General features: G+C 30.5%; 1 protein-coding gene across 1 annotated transcript; it reads right to left on the bottom strand.

Moving 5' to 3' along the window:
• Positions 1-385: 385 nt before the first annotated feature.
• On the bottom strand, positions 386-19412 carry LOC125071715 (vacuole membrane protein 1). Its single transcript, XM_047682063.1, has 10 exons — positions 19287-19412; positions 18522-18761; positions 12357-12457; positions 9485-9598; positions 8915-9014; positions 8349-8530; positions 7647-7847; positions 6661-6885; positions 5645-5946; positions 386-5344 (listed from the first exon to the last, which is right to left on the bottom strand). Exons 2-9 carry the CDS (start codon positions 18717-18719, stop codon positions 5682-5684), a joined length of 1386 nt encoding a protein of 461 aa, XP_047538019.1. The 5' UTR covers positions 18720-18761; positions 19287-19412; the 3' UTR covers positions 386-5344; positions 5645-5681.
• Positions 19413-19974: the final 562 nt, after the last annotated feature.

The following is a 19974-nucleotide window of genomic DNA, read 5'->3' as shown; positions in this document are numbered from 1 at the left end:
AAACTACTGAATCAATATAATTTTGTACCCATTTCATATTTTCTTACACTTTTCATTTTCTTTGTTAATAATTTCACGTTCATAACAATATAAAATGAAACTCTTAGCTTCGAGTCGTGCAATAACTTTTTATGGATGAATTAAGGGATTGAATTTAAAATCTTATATACGACCTTATAACCATTAGACCGACAGTCATCATGTTGAAGATACAAAATCTTTTTTTTTTTAATAAAAGTTAATTTTAATTTTATTTTTCTTTGCTATATAATAAATACTACAAGACAACTTGATTTTAATAAAAAAAAAAAAGTAAGACAAACTTCAATATGAGGATCATTTCTTTATATAAAATAGGTTTGTTTTAAAATAAAAACAACACAAAAATGTTTTCATAACCACTCTTTATTATTGCTTTTAGATTATGAACTTCAAACTTAGAAACACTTATAATCTTACAGCAGATTTTGTACTAAACGTGTACATTCTATGACTGATTTTTACACTATTTGTTTTTTATAAATTAAATTTTTTTTATGGTAAATACATGTTTTAAATATCAAACATAAAACATATGACATAAAATAATAAAAATTAAACAATCGAAAAGTAACGCAAAACAATAATATGCAAATTTAATTTGCTTTCATTTAATTTTATTGAAATAATAATAAAATTTATCATCATATTTATATTTTTGATGAAGTATGCAAAGTAATTCTTAATTAAGGAATTTGTACAGTAATTCTTTTTTAATGTATCAAATCGGTTATTGTATATACCCACCATAAACATATATACCATAATATTTAGAAAGTTTAGTTACAGTAATTCATCAGAATAATAAATAGAAATGTAATTTCAAAACATTACAACATTCCATAAAGGTAAAACTAATAGGGCATTCTCCTCTTAAAGAGATAGGTTAGAGCTTTTCTCATTATGCTGCTCTACTGCGGGTTGGTGGTTCCATAAATACATATTATCGACTATATGTGGAATGTTTATATTATAGTATAAGCTTAGATGAAAATGAAATAAATATTTACAAACAAAATAAGTGATTTTACATTTTAAAATTATAACAATATTATGATAAAAATATTATCAATTGAAATTGTATACACAGATAAGTACTTCAGAGATAAAAGTGACCGAAAGATCTATTTCCAATTAATGGAACCGGCATTTACCGTTGGTGCTAATAAAACCTAAAATGCGTGCAAAACCATAAATAGTCTGGTTCAGAAAATTATTCGTTTGGTACCAGTTATTAATATAACGAGTTATATTGCCGAATAAGCTAAATTAAATATTATATTAAAAGTCTGGATAAGAGTTTTAACATGTTCGAAATTTTATCCAAATATAGAAAAAGTTTGATTCGGTATTTAATTTGCTTCAAGATAAATAAAGGAATGCCAGCGACTGAAACATACACTATCACACTTAAATAAGTAAACTTATTAATACTGGACTCGCTTCGTGCACATACTGTTCCTTAACACTCTACAAAATGTCTTTTTAATTAATAATATACGACTTTACCTATAAATGAGTCGGGTTCAATAAACAAAGCTCTGTCTTCTTCTTACGAATGTTAAATCAATGATAACAGAAAGAGAGACCTGTGTTTAACTAAACACCCGCAACACAATTTGTATAATAAAGGTCGTAAGATGATAGCGTAGAACATATCTTAATATATAATTAAATATAATAAAATTTGCGCCTTTATTCTATTACATGCAGACTCGGAATCGGAATTTAAATGGAAATTAATTTATTTTTATTATGTTAGATTTTTTTTTTAGTCTCTTCATGCTTGAATCAAAGGTAAGTAACGACAAGGTTAGGTTTAAATTAATAATAATAAAAAAAAATCATTTAATAATAAATAGGAACAGCACCAAGTATTTTTGTTAAAAGTGGTCAATTGTTTTATTTAGACATGCGCGTTTGGATTATATACTTTTTATATTATAATAGAAAATATTTGATAACCAATTTACTAAATTTTGTCTTATCATGTTTGGCACTTTTTTCAAATTTCTCTCATATTTAATGTATCAAATGCAATATTGAATTCGAACAATTTAAAATATTATTTATTATTACGACTGGCGATACTAAGGTCTTCTATATATACACAGAATATAGTTGAAAGATGTCAAATGTATGTATGTCATACAACAAGAAATATTCCGATTGAATACTTCTTAATAAATTTGGATTTATAATGCAATACTTAGACAATATACCAATATAATTTAAGTATGGTAACAAATTCTGTCTATTACAAATATGTCAAAATTATTAGGTGTTCAATTTAACGGTCGCAGGCGTTACAAGGTTAGCACCAAGTGGTACGACTATCCTAGAATACAAATAACTAATTTACTTTTCAAAGACAGAAAGGAATATGACATTTAAATACATTTTTAAAATAATCTATTAGCACATATCTAGTGTGACCGAAGCTATAACAAATTATCTTGTAATTATCTACCTTTAGAAATTTATTTAATAGATTTATTTACTCACGAAAGCGCGGCTCGCCTTTAAATTAAATTATTATACGCGTATATAAGTATGAGTGAGTGGCGCCCGTGCTTTTGAAACGACTAAGAGTACAGACAGAAAAAAAAAATTAATTACTTTGGAGAGGCGCTTTCCTGAATTACAATATATCTATATTATCAGATCATTATGACATAAATACCATTTATTCATTTTAACATTGTTAGTTATGTATTCTAGTCACGCACACGAATATGGTTTATTAATATTTATTGCTTTTAGTATCTGTTTTTTACATGCTACCTTTCCATGGAACAAAAATCTTAATATATTTTAAAAACAAAAAAAAACTTAATTTATATAATGGATTTAAAGGTATTTCTGGTATTGGGTATCTATTATTCTGTTAACTATCAATAACTCCTTCCATATCTTAATTTTTTACAGAACTGTGATTCCTTCAATAATTATATAAATTATATTATATTCAAGAATGGGAAACTATATAATCGCATGCCAATAAAGAAAATATACATTATGTAATTATTATACTAGTATATGACTTTTAACCTTTAAATGAAAAACATAATTTAATTATGTAGTATTCAATTAGGTTTGTTCTTATGCGAGCTACGAAAATACCAAAATGTTTAACGTACATTTTTTTTTAACCCGAAGAGTGCAAAAGAGACGTGAACAGAGTGCAAGCGAGACAGCAGAATATCGGACGCCATTTAAAAATATTTTCTTTATTGACACAGATTATACGTATCTTTGTAATGCCTCTCTTTTTATATAAGCATATGTTTTCATACATTCTTAGGCACCATACATTTCTATATGAAATATCATAGCACGTACTATATTATAACAATGTTATCGTTTCTTTGAGCGATCAAGTCAAACATCTACCTTATAGCTCACTCCACCCACAATAGGAGTAAATCCAAATGAACAACTCTAATAATAAATTGACGCGATCTCATTGGTCGAGAATTTAATATATGATATTATTTATGGGATTCGCAATAAAATGTCTCGAAAGTCATCGAATTGTTGTCGAATTTGTCGGAACTTTGGATGTATTATGATGATTTTTATAGTTAAGTGGAATTTTTGTCTTATGGATAAAGTTATACTAGTCAAGTTTTTTTTTAAGAGTAATTACAGCAGCATATCCATCTTTACTCCTTCTTCGATTGGAATAAGCTATATATAAATATATATAGAGAGTAATTAATATATTATTAAAACTAAATGTTTGCGTAATAAAATTACATGTTAAGGGCAAGATAACTAACTGTCGTGCAATAGCTGCTACAATGTTTTAATTATTAATAATTATAAAAACTACAAATCACACCACACACGTGTAAAACATCTACTATTTATATTTATCTCGTTTCGCTTACTTTACCTAGTTTTAATCAAGAACGCTTATGAGGACGCAATGGATATATTTTTTTTCATATTTAAATAAAACCGAAGACAAATATCGTCTTTTATCATTTTTTATCTGTATCCTTCTTTTTCTTTTCTTCTCGTGTCATTGTGTACAATAAAGTATATTTATATTGTGTTTTATTGAGGAATTATAGTCGAAATGGTTTATTTATAATAAAAATTATCAATGTGCAATCTGTACTAGTCTTAGCGATTATAACATTAAGTAAGGCGTAGGTTATGACTTGCCTCTGATAAGTTGGTAACTATTAACTATCATTAAATATATTATTCACCTATTTTAAATACAATATCATTGAAATTAGATACGGTTTTTGTTTTCAAAAACAAAACGAGATTTACGGTACGATAATTTATATGTCAAAAATAAAATGTCACCGAAACCATAGAGTAACTTGATTTCAGAGATGTACAATATAATTTTGCAAAGCTATTTTATAATATTTATAAAACATAACAAAAAAAAAACAATAGTTTTACAAAAACCGTATTTAATTATATCCGATTTGTATCATTGAAGATGCGAGGCGTTGTGTGTTTCACGCTTGTTTCGTTTTTCAGTCTTGATGGACTTTTAGTATTATACATTGAGCTGTTATGTTTTTGACATTTGTGTCCATAGATAATTAAAATTGAATAATTATAGTGACAGTTCATAAATGCTTGGGAAAACCTCCTTTACTCATAAGGACAAAATTGACTAATTAATCCATGCAGCTGCAGCGTTATACAGGATTGGTGCTTATACAATTTACAGAGTTTTAATCTGATGGCATTACAAGGTTTTCCTTAAAATTGAACACATGTAAAGTAAATACTTATTGGGATTAGATACAAGTTTTTACCATTTTTTTTTTAATTTATTTATTAACTATAATTTCAAGTAATTAAATAATTTAATTATTTGTGTATATAATTTTAAACGAAAACATCGAAAATTTTACTTAATTACCTATCGACTAATTATTAGATTTATTTTAAAATTTTATTCCAGTAGTAAGAATGATGATGAGGAATTAATGCTTTCTGCTTAAAATCTTTAAAAATTATTATTTTTATATTAATTAATATTAAGTATGTGGGTACTCCTCACATCATATAAATTAGCTAATATTTAAAAAAGCTCAATTCAAGCGCTCTACACCGCCGAACGCCCCGCACTTCCGTAAATCAACGTCTTTTATATCAATTTACTACATACTTAAGACTATTTAGCAATAAAATCCCTGGACAAGGTGTTAGCTAAGGCATCTCACACGTGTGTAACGTCCGTTGGGTAAACGTTTCACTTTAAACACAAATGTTCGTGTGATTATCCTGTACTACCGCGGACGCGTTCTGGTGTCTGACAGCCGTCGCGCTGTGGGAACAGATACACAGTTACAGCACACTTGCATACGAGTTATTACTGGGTGTGGGGCTTGTACTTGGAACACTCGTGTTCCGGTTTGAAGGGTTAGTTAGGGAGTGTAACTACAGGCACAAGGGATATAACATCTTAGTTCTCAAGGTTGGTGGTGCATTGGTGTAGTGAGTAATGGTGAATATTACCATCAGGTGGCATTTATAATTTCTTGTATCGATTTTGTAGAAAATCGATACAAGATCATAACAATCCATTCAGAAACATATGATCGATTATGATAAAAAAATGTCTTACCTAGACCGCCGATGACATGACTCGGCGTCTTCAACCCCTATTCCTTCTTTTTGCCCTTCTTCTTACCCACCCGTTTACTGTAGTTCTGAGCGAGCGCATTCACTATCGACACCACGAAGTATAGGACCATAGCCAATACGAATTTTTCTAGAAGACTAGATAGAATTGAGCCTTGATTCTCTGGTAACGACGACGAATCGTTTTTATGTAAGCGCGCTTTTTGGTTACGCAAAAATTCCAATAATGGTGCTTCGAGTTTGGGCCCGATGTATGGTATTCTCTCCACCCACGACAGAGCTTGTCTAGAAAAAGAAAATATACAAAACTTTATTACATGCAATTGTGGTTCATTTTGATATTCTATTTACAGAGTGCAAGCTCATCTGGATAGGTACCACCCTCTCATCATATATTCTGCCGCCAAGCAGCAATACTTGGTATTGTTGTGTTCCGGTTTAAAGGGTGAGTGAGCCAGTGTAAGTACAGGCACAAGTGACATAACTATAATAATTTAATTCCCAAAGTTTGTGGAGCGTTGGTCATGTAAGTAATAATTAAAAATAAATACGGCCCCTCGTCTATGGGCAGTGATGACCTATGTGATGACTTACCAGGTTGCCCATTGGCACCACGTAACGATATTTGTATCTTTGATGGTATCTTTGATGGTAACCCTAATCCTCCCTTTGATTTTCTCCTTTTTTTTAAATTTCAAAAGAAATTTGATGTCTTGCAGTGAAGTTTTGATATAAAGATGACTTTGATAGAAAGGAATCATCTTTTCCTTAATCCATGGCTGTCATAAGAGCCTGGTGAGACATTTTATTGGCATATGATACGCGGGGAATAATTTCACCACCAAGAGTATTATCAAGGGTGACTGATTGTGGCCTAAAAGGTTAATAAATGCGGAGCAGTCCCCAAATAACTGAGATATGTCCAAGCCAATATGATTAAAAGTTTATAGATTTTGTTATTGCTCAATTTTGGTTAAAAACGCGCCCAGGACCACTCACCCGACAAGCGTTTCATTAAACGCGACGATGACGAACATCTTCTGAATGTGCATTTTGATCACGGCCTTTCCCAGCACCGTCGCTCCGAAGAAGGTCCAGAAGGGCACGAGGAAGTGTCCGCACGTGAGCCCCGCCAGGTCGAACAGCGGGTTGGGGATGGACGCGCAGGCCAGGATGCCGGCGAAGCCGACGCGCTGCACTAGCCTCTGCACCATCACTTTTGCCCTGGAACACAATTCAAAGTTCTTTAACTTTATTTGTACAGAATCCTTTATAAGATCTATGGAAAAGATTGCTCTATACCCTTTATCAATTTAACATATTTTATTCTAATAGGCTTTTATATCTTGTATTGATGAATATGCCCGAAAAAGTTTTTATTGACTTTGCATTTTTGGAAATGTGCAATTAAGGTCTCCTTACTAAAAAAATAACGCTTATTACTGATTTATTCAAAATGATCAATTCTATTGTGTCTACTTCGTTAAATAACGACTTTAACTTTAATTTTTGTAACATCTGTTACTTTCTTCTTTTTTACTGTAACTGTCTCATCTTGATGTTCTGTTATGATTATTTTTCATTCAGTGTATTCGTATTCAAGAGCCGAGATGGCCCAGTGGTTAGAACGCGTGCATCTTAACCGATGATTTCGGGTTCAAACCCAGGCAGGCACCACTGAATTTTCATGTGCTTAATTTGTGTTTATAATTCATCTCGTTTTCGGCGGTGAAGGAAAACATCGTGAGGAAACCTGTATGTGTCTAATTTCAACGAAATTCTGCCACATTTGTATTCCACCAACCCGCATTGGAGCAGCGTGGTGGAATATGCTCCAAACTTTCTCCTCGAGGGAGAGGAGGCCTTTAGGCCAGCAGTGGGAAAATTTACAGGCTGCTAATGCAGTTTATTCGTTAAAGTTATATTAAAATGTAACTATTAAGTACAAGTAAGGGGTAAGGTAGGCGATCTGAAACCGTTCCCACCTGCCAGTCCTGGAGTCGTCTTTCTCCGTGAGCTCGGCCACGCTGCCCCCCGAGAGGCGCGCCGCCCGCGCCATGAAGTAGGGGGGCAGCTCCCCCAGCGCCGTGCCCACGCCCCACATCATGGACTCGATGCGCACCTTGGCCATTATGTTCCATATCGACACCACGTACGTTGGGTCGATTTCTTCGGGACATATTATGCTGAAAATGAAAAGTTCTGTTTGATTCTGTATCTTTGATTAAATTATTTCATTGAGCAACCGTAACAAGTATACAACTGTAGTAAATATTTGTATACCATATCTCCAAGTACAAGTAACAAGTTCATGATATCACAAAATTATAAAATAGCTCTAACTATCATTCTGCACGACAACAAACAGTATTCTATACACGAAGAGAGATTTGAAGTTTGCTGATATTTTTTTTGCAATTTAATTTTGTGAATGCAACATATACAGGGTTATTGGTAATTCGACGTATTCCCGTTAGGAGGTGATAGGGGTGATTATTTGCGATAATTTTAACCCCCATATGCATAATGCAAAAGTGAACCATTTTTGAGTTATCACGTTTTTTAGACATTTTTTTTTAAATAAATCAAAAATGCAACTTCAAAAATTTATTTAAAAAGAAGTATATAATATAGTGATATATATTAATAAGTGATATATATAATGTTATAATTAAAGCACCACTCACTCGTTAGGATACGGCGGGGACGGGAAGTTGAGTCCGCCGCACTCGTAGGCCGCGAGCGTGACGCGCGCTATGTGCGGCCCGAGGTACAGGAGAAACGTGTGTAAGCCCGTTCCGAGACCCACGGAACTGCATACACCGAGTATCACCCACCAACCCCACCACGCTAGTGTCAGAATTGCTTCCTGGAATTAATTTAAACACAATTTAAACATTATTATTTATATCCTATTAAGGTTATTTATTTGTTCATCTTGACCAGCCTATTTTTTATTGTTATAGTTAAGTTCGTTAAATACATTTACTAGACATCACTGAGATATGTGCTTTGGCAACCATTTTTTTAAGTCAAGTAAAAGAAAGTAATACTAAATTAAAGTACTAAATGGTCAATACGGACCTACTCAACTACCACGTAACTTCCACTAGCACAGTTTCAGTATTTAGTAGAAAAGTGATTATTTGCATGAATATTTTATAATTATATTATTATTAGATGTACAATTAGAGTGAAATATCAAAATAATTTCGATCAAATATAATAATGGAATGGCAACACTGATGCATACCTGTACATAAGGTTGGTGTGGCCCACTAACATAATACGATACAGCTGTACCGGATATAGAGAACACTATTGCTAATGCAAGTAATTTATATGCTAATAACCTGTAATGAAAAAAAAACATACACAATTTTACAAGATATAAAGTAAACACTAAAAACTTTTTCAATATTTAAATATCGACATTAGTAGTTTCAATGTCGTTCTTTACTACTTTATGTTAAACTATTTTTATTGTTTTCAATGATTTTAATAAATAAATAAACAAATATTGGACAACTTCGCATTGATTACTCTGAACCCAATGTAAGTAACTAAAGCATGTGTTATGGAAAATCAGACATAACGACGGTCCCAAAAACACCCAGACCCAAGACAACATAGAAAACTAATTATTTTTAACTTTAGCTCGCAGTGGCGTACCCATGAAAACCGGTGTATTATACACTACTCGACCACGGATGATTTTAATAAGTAGTAAATTAATTTTAACCAAATTTACTTTATAAGCTTTTATAATGCAATTAGGGTTGCCACATTTAAAAATATTACTAATAAATTAATTTTAACTTACCGTCGTAACCCTGTGTTGCATAATATTAAGAGTTCGCGAAAGAAGTATTCTATTGTTATAAATGGTTTCCTCCATAGCACGAAACTGTCTGTATCCATTGATACGACTTTAGTCCTGGGAAGAGAAATTTGAATTTAATAAAACTTCACTAAGACTTTTTAACTAAGTACAGCACAAAAAAAATCTATGCTCAAGCGCACCATAGCATTTGAAAACCAAGTAATCGCGATAAGTTATATAAATTCGTGTATATTAATATATGTATTTAAAATCTATACATATAATAAAATTGGAGTGTCTGTTTGTAATACTAAAATAACCCATTTTTACTAAATGCATGGGTATGTATACACGGTACATATACCGAAATAACATTTTTTACAATTTTTGTCTGTCTGTCTGCCTGTTAGTTCCGGCTAATCTCTGGAACGGCTGGACAGATTTTGACGGGTCTTTCATTGGCAGATAGCTGATGTAATAAGCAGCAACTTAGAATACAAAATTAACTTTTTCGCTTAATTCAAACGCGCACGAAGTCGCGGGCACAGCTAGTTTGTAATAAATATATACATTTAATTTCTTCAAATAAAAACATCATAATGTGTATTTAGTCATATTTAATGTGCACTCGATGTTTTTGTACATAAAATTATAATAAAGATCGTAGAGATAGTAGTCGTAACGCATTGACGTGAAATCCACGACAAACAGCAATCACCGTTTGAATATTTACTTATGAGATATAACAAACACTTTTATAAACCATACGTGTCTGTAGTATTTGTTTTGTACGTACTCCGTCTCTCGACAAAGTTTCTTCGACTGATTTGAAGTCGGCAAGCCTAACGGTATATCATTTATGTAATACAATACAAATCACATTCGGGATAGTAAAGTCCCTATTTCGATAAGTACATGCAATAAAGTGCTTTAAATTTATAAAGGTTTACTAAATCATCGGCTCATATATTCCATTATTATGTAAACCATTTCAAAAGCGTAGAAAATTAATGAGCCGTGCATTGAGACAGTGATGTACTTTAACACGTAACGTATTCTTAACATTGTAGGTTTTTTTCTACAATATTAAGAATGAGAATACTATAATGAACCATTTGTCAACGGTTCTGTCGTTAATGTGATTAATTAAGACTCTCTGTATATGATAAAATATTGTACCAGTGATTTAATCTGCTTTCGATGATTTAATTATTTGATAATATCGAATGCTTAAAAATTTAATTATTACATTTATAAAATATTTATTTACATTATTACTCTCATAGACAATATTTTATTATATTAAAATTCAATTATTTTCCGAATATCGAAATCCGAACATCAATCTCGAACATAAAAAGGTTGACTGGTAGAGAATGCCTTCAGGCATTAAGTCCGCCTTTTGTCCCATTAACTTTATGGTGGTCAATAAAGCATTTAAATAAAATAAAAATAAATATAATCAAATTACTGTTAACAAGGAAATACGACCGTTTCATTTTGTAATATAATGAATTTTGAAAATGTGAAAAAATATTTATTAAGGATCTCCAACAGAGAAGCACTTATGAGTACATTACAATCATATGTGCTCTTCAATTACAGGAGACCGCGTTAAGTGCATTGAATATAGCCTAAACTGAATTTAAAGAAAAATAAATTTTACATAGTGAAACTAATTGTAATAAAAAATGAACCACAAAAAGGGCAAATAATATTTATATAAAACGTTACGCAAATTTGAAATATATGTTAGTTACTTTAATCTAACACGTATCATAATGAACATAATCGTGAATAACAAAATAACCATGACAAAAAATAATTAAATACGCTTGTGAAATTTTGTCAAAATACACCGACTATTCAATATTCGGTCAAATCGTTTGTTGTGTTTCCATTGACTAACTTATGTAACAAAAACTTTTTCAAATGACTTTCTAAATGTGTTTTATCTCAGTGCACTTCTATCATGGTTAAGTTCCCCTACATGGCACAGGTCATTGCCCTCTGCTACAAACGAATTAAATGAACCCATATTTTGTCACATCCTTTTAAACGAGATTCTTTAAACTCATAATTATTACGTAATAGATTGTTGACGATCAATAAGCAGACGCGGAACGGACATAAATCACTATGTTTTAATAGAGTGAAAGCAGGTTCTCACTTTGAATGAAAACATTCATTTAAAAAGTCAGTTAATTCTTAAAAAAAAAAGGCAGTACTTAATCCTTGTTAAACATAAAGCGTAATCATCAAACCAAATCAAATTTCTAGTTTTATTTTATCTTTTAATTCTTTCCACGAGCTAAGGGTTACGCTTATGTCGCCAGGCCGCGGCGCGGTGCGGAGTTTTAGATAGAGCACGCTTACCTTGACAACGCCTATTTACTTGAAGATACAACCGCACACAGACGGCGGAAAAACATTTGACACCTCTGCTGCGCTTATTAGAAACGAGGAAGTGCGCTTCGTGCGTAATAATAAGTAATACCATAAGTTACATAGTTGTTTGATTGAATCCTCCATCCTTTTTTAAGTAACACATCCAAAAAACAAAACAAAAAATCTGTTTTGGTTTACAAAATATATCTCTGTGTCATTGATAAGTGGTAACCCCTTGGGACGTTGGAGCCGTAAGCTATTTCTACGTCGCCAAAACGCCACCAACCTTGAGTAAGATGTTATTGTCTTTGTGGCTGCAGTTACACTGGCTCACTCACCCTTCAAACCGGAACACAACGACACGAAGTATAGCAGTGTAGCGGTAATACGGATACATAGATAGGTACGGAAATAATTTATTGCTGACGTCATGACGACACGAATAATAAATTGTAAAATATATTGCCATCATAGTTTAACTAACTTGATTTCTTTCGGATGTGTGTGGTGCAATCCGTTGCGCGTGCGTTGTTCGGTTTCTACTTGCACTGCCGCCGCCAGTTTGTAGTACCCGAGACGGGCCAGCTGAAAATAATTAAATATATTTCATAATTGTTTCCAGTATAAATGTCCAAATAAAAAAAATCCAGATGAATATTAAACAAAATGGACTTTAAATAAGGAATCGATTCATTCATTACTGAGATTTTTATTTCAATCTAAATATACCAATATCTATTTCCTTAAATATCATTGCTATTTCAAAATAATTTAACAACTATTAACAAAGTAAGAAGAAAAAAACGGAGGTGAAATTACGGTTATTGAATATAATTTTTGATTTATCTAATAGGTGAAGGTCTAGTGGTTACGTAAGACTATCTACATATTAAAAATTCATGCAACTATGCGAGTGCATTGGTGCGATAACTATAACTTGGTATGTTACGAGTAATGATCGAAACGCATGCATTGTTCCTCGTATACATTTGAATTACAAAAAAGAAAAAAAAAACTCAATAAGTCTCCTATCTTAACAACTTATATATAAACAAACAAACTACAAATTACAACAGATAAAAAAAATCGTTATTTGAAAATCAACACTACCTCTTTTACATATAAATTTTACTTTTTTTTTTAAATTAAAACTGGAATGCAGACGGGGGAATGAGTCAACTCATTCTAAGGACCTACATACATTGGAAATGTAAGAAATATCACAATTCCCTACACCAAGAATGCGTCGTCAAACATGCGAAGAAAGATGTTATATCTCTTGTGCCTGCACCTGGCTAACTCATCCTTCAAAACTGGACATAAAAACTTATAACACTATGTCACTGGCTGATTCTTCTTATACAAATTAAACAATGTGCTCTATGGCAAACAGACATATTATAACCTTCACGTCTAACACATATTCAAAAACTTATATAAAATACGAAAAACAAAAAAAAAAAAAAACAATTCTTACATTCCCGTTACTTTCACAAAAAAAAAACCAACAAACAATTTAATTTTATGTGCGATTATAACACGTTAAAATGTGCTCAATAAATATTAACAAAAAAAACTTGATTTATAGCCGTATAAACTACGATAAAACACATAAAATTTGATATAAAATTACGTTTATACGCGAAGTTCTACGCTCTGAGACGTAAACGCGTTTGATCTAACAGTGGAATGAGTGAACTGTGACATCACGCGACTACAAAAAAAAACATTTCACTTTCAAAAAGAACCGCTCTCACTAGATTTTAATTTCACTCTCGTTGGAGGCCATTCACTATCAGGGCTCAGGTGGAGCCCATAAGACGTTGCTTGCAAATTTAATTTTCGAATCAAATAATTCCAACGAAATTTGTGGTCTGGGTAATATTATCTTTGAAGCTATTTTTAAACGGTAACTAATCCTTCGATTTATGACTCACTTACCGTTTGGGAATGTTAAAAAAAAGGTGAAGTATTCCAATATTCTTAAGTTATATTTGATACTTAGGGGTTCTATAAATATAGTTAATATCATTGTCGACGTGAAATATATAAATTATTTTTGCTCTGTATATAATGATAATCTATATTTAGGGTTTTGGTAAATGGATAAAAAAGGTCAAAATATCTTTATTCACTGTTATAGATTTTACGAAAAAAAAAATTAGTAAGGTTCGATTTTTGAATGAATGACATTCATAGTCGCAACTCATCCAACCATCATGTATGGATAGATTTTTGATTAAAGTTAAAAAGTAAATAAAAAATAAAAATACAACTTAAGAAAAACAAAACAAAAATAAACGCGACACAAAGCTCATACAGATTTAACGCTTTGACAAAAAAAAAAAACGGGTATCGTCAAATGATTGATATTTATAGACGGAAAGTACTGTCTACAAATTAATTGCGTACGCATACTGATTATCATTAATCTATTGTCTTACCGTCACGGTATATACAAGGTTGTTTAAATGAGGACGCAGTGCCAAAAGTAAAATTCATACGTACTGATCAAGGATTGCTTTGACAATCACGATGTTAAAATACATTTAAACCTACATAATAATAAAAAAAAAAACATACACGAAATACAAAATAAAATTTAATTACTTCTGATAATTTATAAGCATGCAAGCACTCTTGGCTTAGTCACGCTGTTATAATTTTGTATGTGTGTATTAAATTCACGAACGAACAAAGAAGTTCGGAGCATCATTTGCCTCCATTGTTTTATAAAAATTAGTGTATTGTTCAACTGTTTTTTTTTTCTACTTAGCATTCGTAAATCTCCTAGCTCAGCTCCTAATAGAAACCTACGAGAAAATAAAGATTGTCCCATTCATATCCGAATTGTCATTACCAGTATAGATTTTTTTTTTAATTTGCAACATTATGGCGTAAACGTTAAACTGATCTAATCATAATTAAAATTACTATGATGGTTTAAATATAAAACATTGCCATTCGCGAAATAGATCACATTTGATTATTATATTAATTTCTATTCATGCTATAATTCGTTATCTTAATTAATGACTAACGTAAATATATTAACACGTAAAAATAGAAATTTATTTTTAAATATTTATAATAAAATTAAAAATATGAAAGTTTTTTAATTCAAATTATAATATAAATATATTGGGTTAAAAAACTATTATGACCGTCTAGTTTTCTAGAGATGTATTATTTATACGACAACATTGTCATACTATTCTAGTGCTGACGTAGGTAATACTATCACATTAATTAATACAAACAGCTGACGATATTGTGGCGATCATCCAAATTAATTAAACTGATTTACCTACGAAATACAATGTACCAAATTCAATACATTTTCTACTTTATGACTCTAGTAACAAAGGTTGAAATAATACAGCCACATATATTTTTTTAATAATAGATTATCGATCTTATTTCTGGTATACCAAAGTCTACATTGTACCGAATCGAAAAGTAATTTACGGAAATAATATATGCTAAAACAATGTGGCGTGATCGTCGCGTGGCGCGTACGCAGTCTAGTGACCTGCAATTCTGTGATTAAGGTTTCTTTTATTCGTAGTATTAAAAGAGGAACTACAATTATCGTATATTATGTTTACTTAGAATCTACTTTGAATAATTTAAATTATAAATCGATGTCCGATAATAATATTTGAACCAACCAACCAACCACTGTCAGCGTAGTGAGTAATTAAATTGATTGTTTTTTACCAAAATTGGGGGAAAATTTCACCTCAAATGATTGGGTGGAACTGATTTAAAATTCAATTGTAATATTTGATCCACACATACTAACATGTGAACATAATTAAAGGATTGTAAATGAATCATAAAAAAGTCATTAAGTATGTTAACTTTTTTTTTTAAATCCACATATTGGTTGGCAATGATCTCAATTAAATATTCGGATTTAAATTAATATTCGTTAAAAATATCTCCTTAGATAGACGAGCATGTGAATTAATGACGTTGTGATAAGATTAATCGAAACTTAATTATGGCTAATGCATTATACTTAATTCAAATTAATCTCACAATCACGATTGTAAAGTACATGAAGTATGTACGACTAACGAAATACACCAATCACGGTATAATATTTATCAGCACCGTTTTTAGTTCAAGAAAAAAAAAACTTGACTTTACGTATCTTATCGTGTCGTGTTTCATTCGACAGTGAATTCCCTTAAGCGAATTCAGAGCCCAATTTAAGAAAAAAAAAAGAACCAAATGACTCGTAGTAAGTTTATCATAGGATATCGTATACTCTGTGGGATACAGGTAATTGACATCTACCTATAAAATTATATGGTTACTTTACTAAAATAATAATAGATTTTTATAAATAAAAATAATAACATAATTAATGTATGATTAATAATAATCATATGGAGAGTGAATAGCGGTTTGTTTCGAGATAATAATCAAAGGCGAAACACGCTCTCATTGTACTTTTGTATTTCTATTATTACTTTCGCGACGTTTTATTTAATGTTTTCAGTGTCAAAACAAAGTAGACATAATAGAGAGAACGTTAGAAGTAGAGCAAATGAAAATTAATGAGTAAATACGTCGTAATTTCTTATCTAGAAAGCGATCTTTCAAGTTGATATTTTAATTTAATTTTTCCGAGATTTGACAAATAGTTCTAGAATCTATATAAAACGAATAATAAGGGACAAAAGGTTCACTATTTTTCTTCTTTACTTAGGTATTTATAATATTGTAATAGTATATTTACGGATAGAATTTGTCCTTGATATTAAAACGTAAGTACCGCAATTTTTTTTAATGTATAATTTTATACGGAATTTATATAATAAAATAGCAAAATGTCTTTATTCCGAGCCTACGATAGCTTTAAGTTTAATTAAGCACCAGTTTCTGAAATGATCGAAGTAGTGTTGCATATCGATAGACTATCGATAGTTAAGGTGTTAGAGATAGTATCGATAGTCTAACGTTTGTATTGTCACGTGTTAATACTATCGATAGTATTGATAGCTCCCCATGATCAATACTATCGATAGTATTACTTTTAACCTAAATTATCGATACTATCGATATTACTATCGATATCCTGAATAGTTTTCGAGTTTAACTATCGGTAGTCAAACTATCGATAGTTCTGCAAAACTGGATCGAAATTATATTAACTCATCTGACTGAATATTGAACGCTAATTGGTCGTTGATTGCGTCATCGGCTACCACCGACCAATGATCATTCAGATTAAACTCAAATCAGTTAAGCTGACTTTGATCAGCTTATTAGAAAACTGGATGGTTTATCATATAAACGACGATATAGAAGTGCATATAAGAATTGAATAAACACACTTATTTTATCTTAGACATAATGTTTACGTTACAAGAATGATTTCTCTAACATTATTCTAATAATATTTATCATTTAATGATTTACAAATACACTTTATAAGTAAACAAGACATTCATAGACTGATAGATTAAATATTTGCTATAATGTCATGATTAAATTGCATTGATTTAAATTTTGTTTATATTCTGTATTTACACTTCGTGATGAACGGCTTTATCAGTTTTATTAAAAAAATACTTTGTATTATAAGTACATTTTCATGTGCCAAAGAGTATGACAAATAATTATTTCATCATGCTTCAGACATTTAATTTTTATTTAATATATCTTCATATATTTAAAAATGTTGGTAATAGCAGTTCTTTTCTAAATAATATTTCTTTTCTAATTAAATTAAAAAAAAAATGACAGCCATTACCTACCTACTTACCATACCTACTGTCTAGCAATGTACATTACAAAAAACAATTTCTATATTTTTATAATATAATAGAATGGACAAATAATAAGTGGTCACCAAGACACAGAGATTGATGCCAAAGAAATATTAAACATTCCTTACATTGTCAACCAAATGCATCATCAACCTTTGGACCTAAGATGTTAATATCCATTGTGCCTGTAGTTGCAATGGCTCACTCACTTTTAAATTAGAAAATAACACTACTTAGTATTGCTATTTGGTGGTAGAATATAATATGATGGATGGATGGTACCTATACAAACAGAGTTGCATAAAATACCACTTACCACCAACACTGTAGAAACTGTTTCACTCAAAACTGGCTAAAGTTTATCAATTTTCGAGCATTTTGGTTTTTATTTTTGTAAAACACATACTAAGTCAAATTTATTCAAGGGAAATAATTCAACTTTGTCTTTTATTGTATTGGACTGGTACAATTTATTATCTTTGTTTATTTAAGCAGTTTTAGAGATTTATGTGTTTGTGCTTGATGGCATAGAAATAATTTAGAAAAGTAAAATTGAGTGTTTCGCTATTATCTATCATGTCTATGGGTATATTACAGTTTGTTTATCCACTATTTCTGGATTGCATTTCTAATTGCTCCTAAATAAATATTATAATAGTTTAAAAATGAGGGACAATTGAAGTACAAATATGAATAATAAAATTTAAGAAAAAATATTGTTATTAGAGACAACAAACAGTCCAGAATTAGTGGTATACTATAAATATGATGCACTAAATTTAAAAATAATATTAGCACAACAACACTGGCTAAAAAAAATAAAAAATAAACACACAGCACAAAGACACTTGCAAACAGCTTTATACCAGCTCATTTTTGTTTCCTGTAGTCCGTTGACCTCTTTTTCTGCATTCTGCTCTCAATTGCTCCTTATTCATAGAAGCCAGTACTTCTGGGCTTAAATTTTGACGAGTCTTGCCATTATCAGTAATAGAGTTTTGCCGAGGTATAGCTAGTGATGTAGCCTGGTTTCGTGCACGTCTTGTGCCAGCTAATTTGGTCATTATTCTGAGTCCATTAACTACAGAGCACTATTTCACAAGATTCTTCATGTCAAGAGAATTATAAAGTTCAATTAATGTAAGACTTCCCATTAATGTTTATAAAAAGAAAAACACCATAACATAAATATAATAACAACGGAGACGAATTGAAATATACTAATTATAAATATAAATACATAATAAAATAATAAAATTATAAATTCTGATTATAATACTGGACAAGGTAAAACATTCCAGGTTTTCAATACAATGGATCTTTCATATAAACATATCGCATAAATTTTTGGCTTACACTTTGATGACATCGATTTTCTGCTATTTTTATTAAACGGATTGCATTAGTTAAAGGATTATCGATTTTATTGATGACCATTGAAGTGTAATAATGTATTTGGAAAATGACTTGTCTAGGCTCAGTTTATAGGCATTTACAAAACAAAAAGCCACTGCAGCCCCTAATATAATAAGCTTAATTTAAATTATCAGAAATCATTCGGGACAGTCAGCAGAAATTGATGCAACTTCTAACCTAACAAAAATAAAAGTGCTAACTCAAATAATACTTACATCCAAAACAAATCCAGTTACAGAAGTTAAAAATAGAATCAAATTTGCGTGCTACTTCTCAACTAAATATTTAAAAATCGCAAGATGTTTTATTTTTCGATAAAAAACATACACTCTATTCTAAAATTTATCGCGAACTAAATTTTTGTGGCCACTGTTAAAAATAATATTCCATCAAATAATAAAAATATACCATACAATAATACCATTATTATTTTTTTCAAATAGTTTACTACAAAATTATTGGTGTATAATTTGTTAAATAAAAAATACAATATATTTCTATTAACAAATATAATGTTATTTTTACAGAAATAATAAAAAATCGATAAATAACATGATATTGTCGGGCAAACTTTAATATATGGCAATACTATAAAATTGACCTATCTGACGTGTATTTCCACTAATCGCTAACATTATCAATCTTTAGCAATCTTCTATTAAACAGCCTTGTTTTAATAATATAAACAATTAATATTATGTCAGACTATCATAGTACATATGGATTTATAAACCTTAAATTTGTAATATATCTGTATTTATAAATGCATTACAATTGCACTCAGATACTAACATTTAAATTAAAAGAAAAATTGCAACTGACCACTAGATAAATGACAGTGTAACATAATTTTAAGTTTATAAAAATCTTAACATATCATACTTCTGTAAAGTGTTGCCGTTT

Source organism: Vanessa atalanta, chromosome 20 (assembly GCF_905147765.1).
Source record: "Vanessa atalanta chromosome 20, ilVanAtal1.2, whole genome shotgun sequence".
Lineage (NCBI taxonomy): Eukaryota > Metazoa > Arthropoda > Insecta > Lepidoptera > Nymphalidae > Vanessa > Vanessa atalanta.
This window is presented reverse-complemented; position numbering and strand designations above follow the sequence as displayed.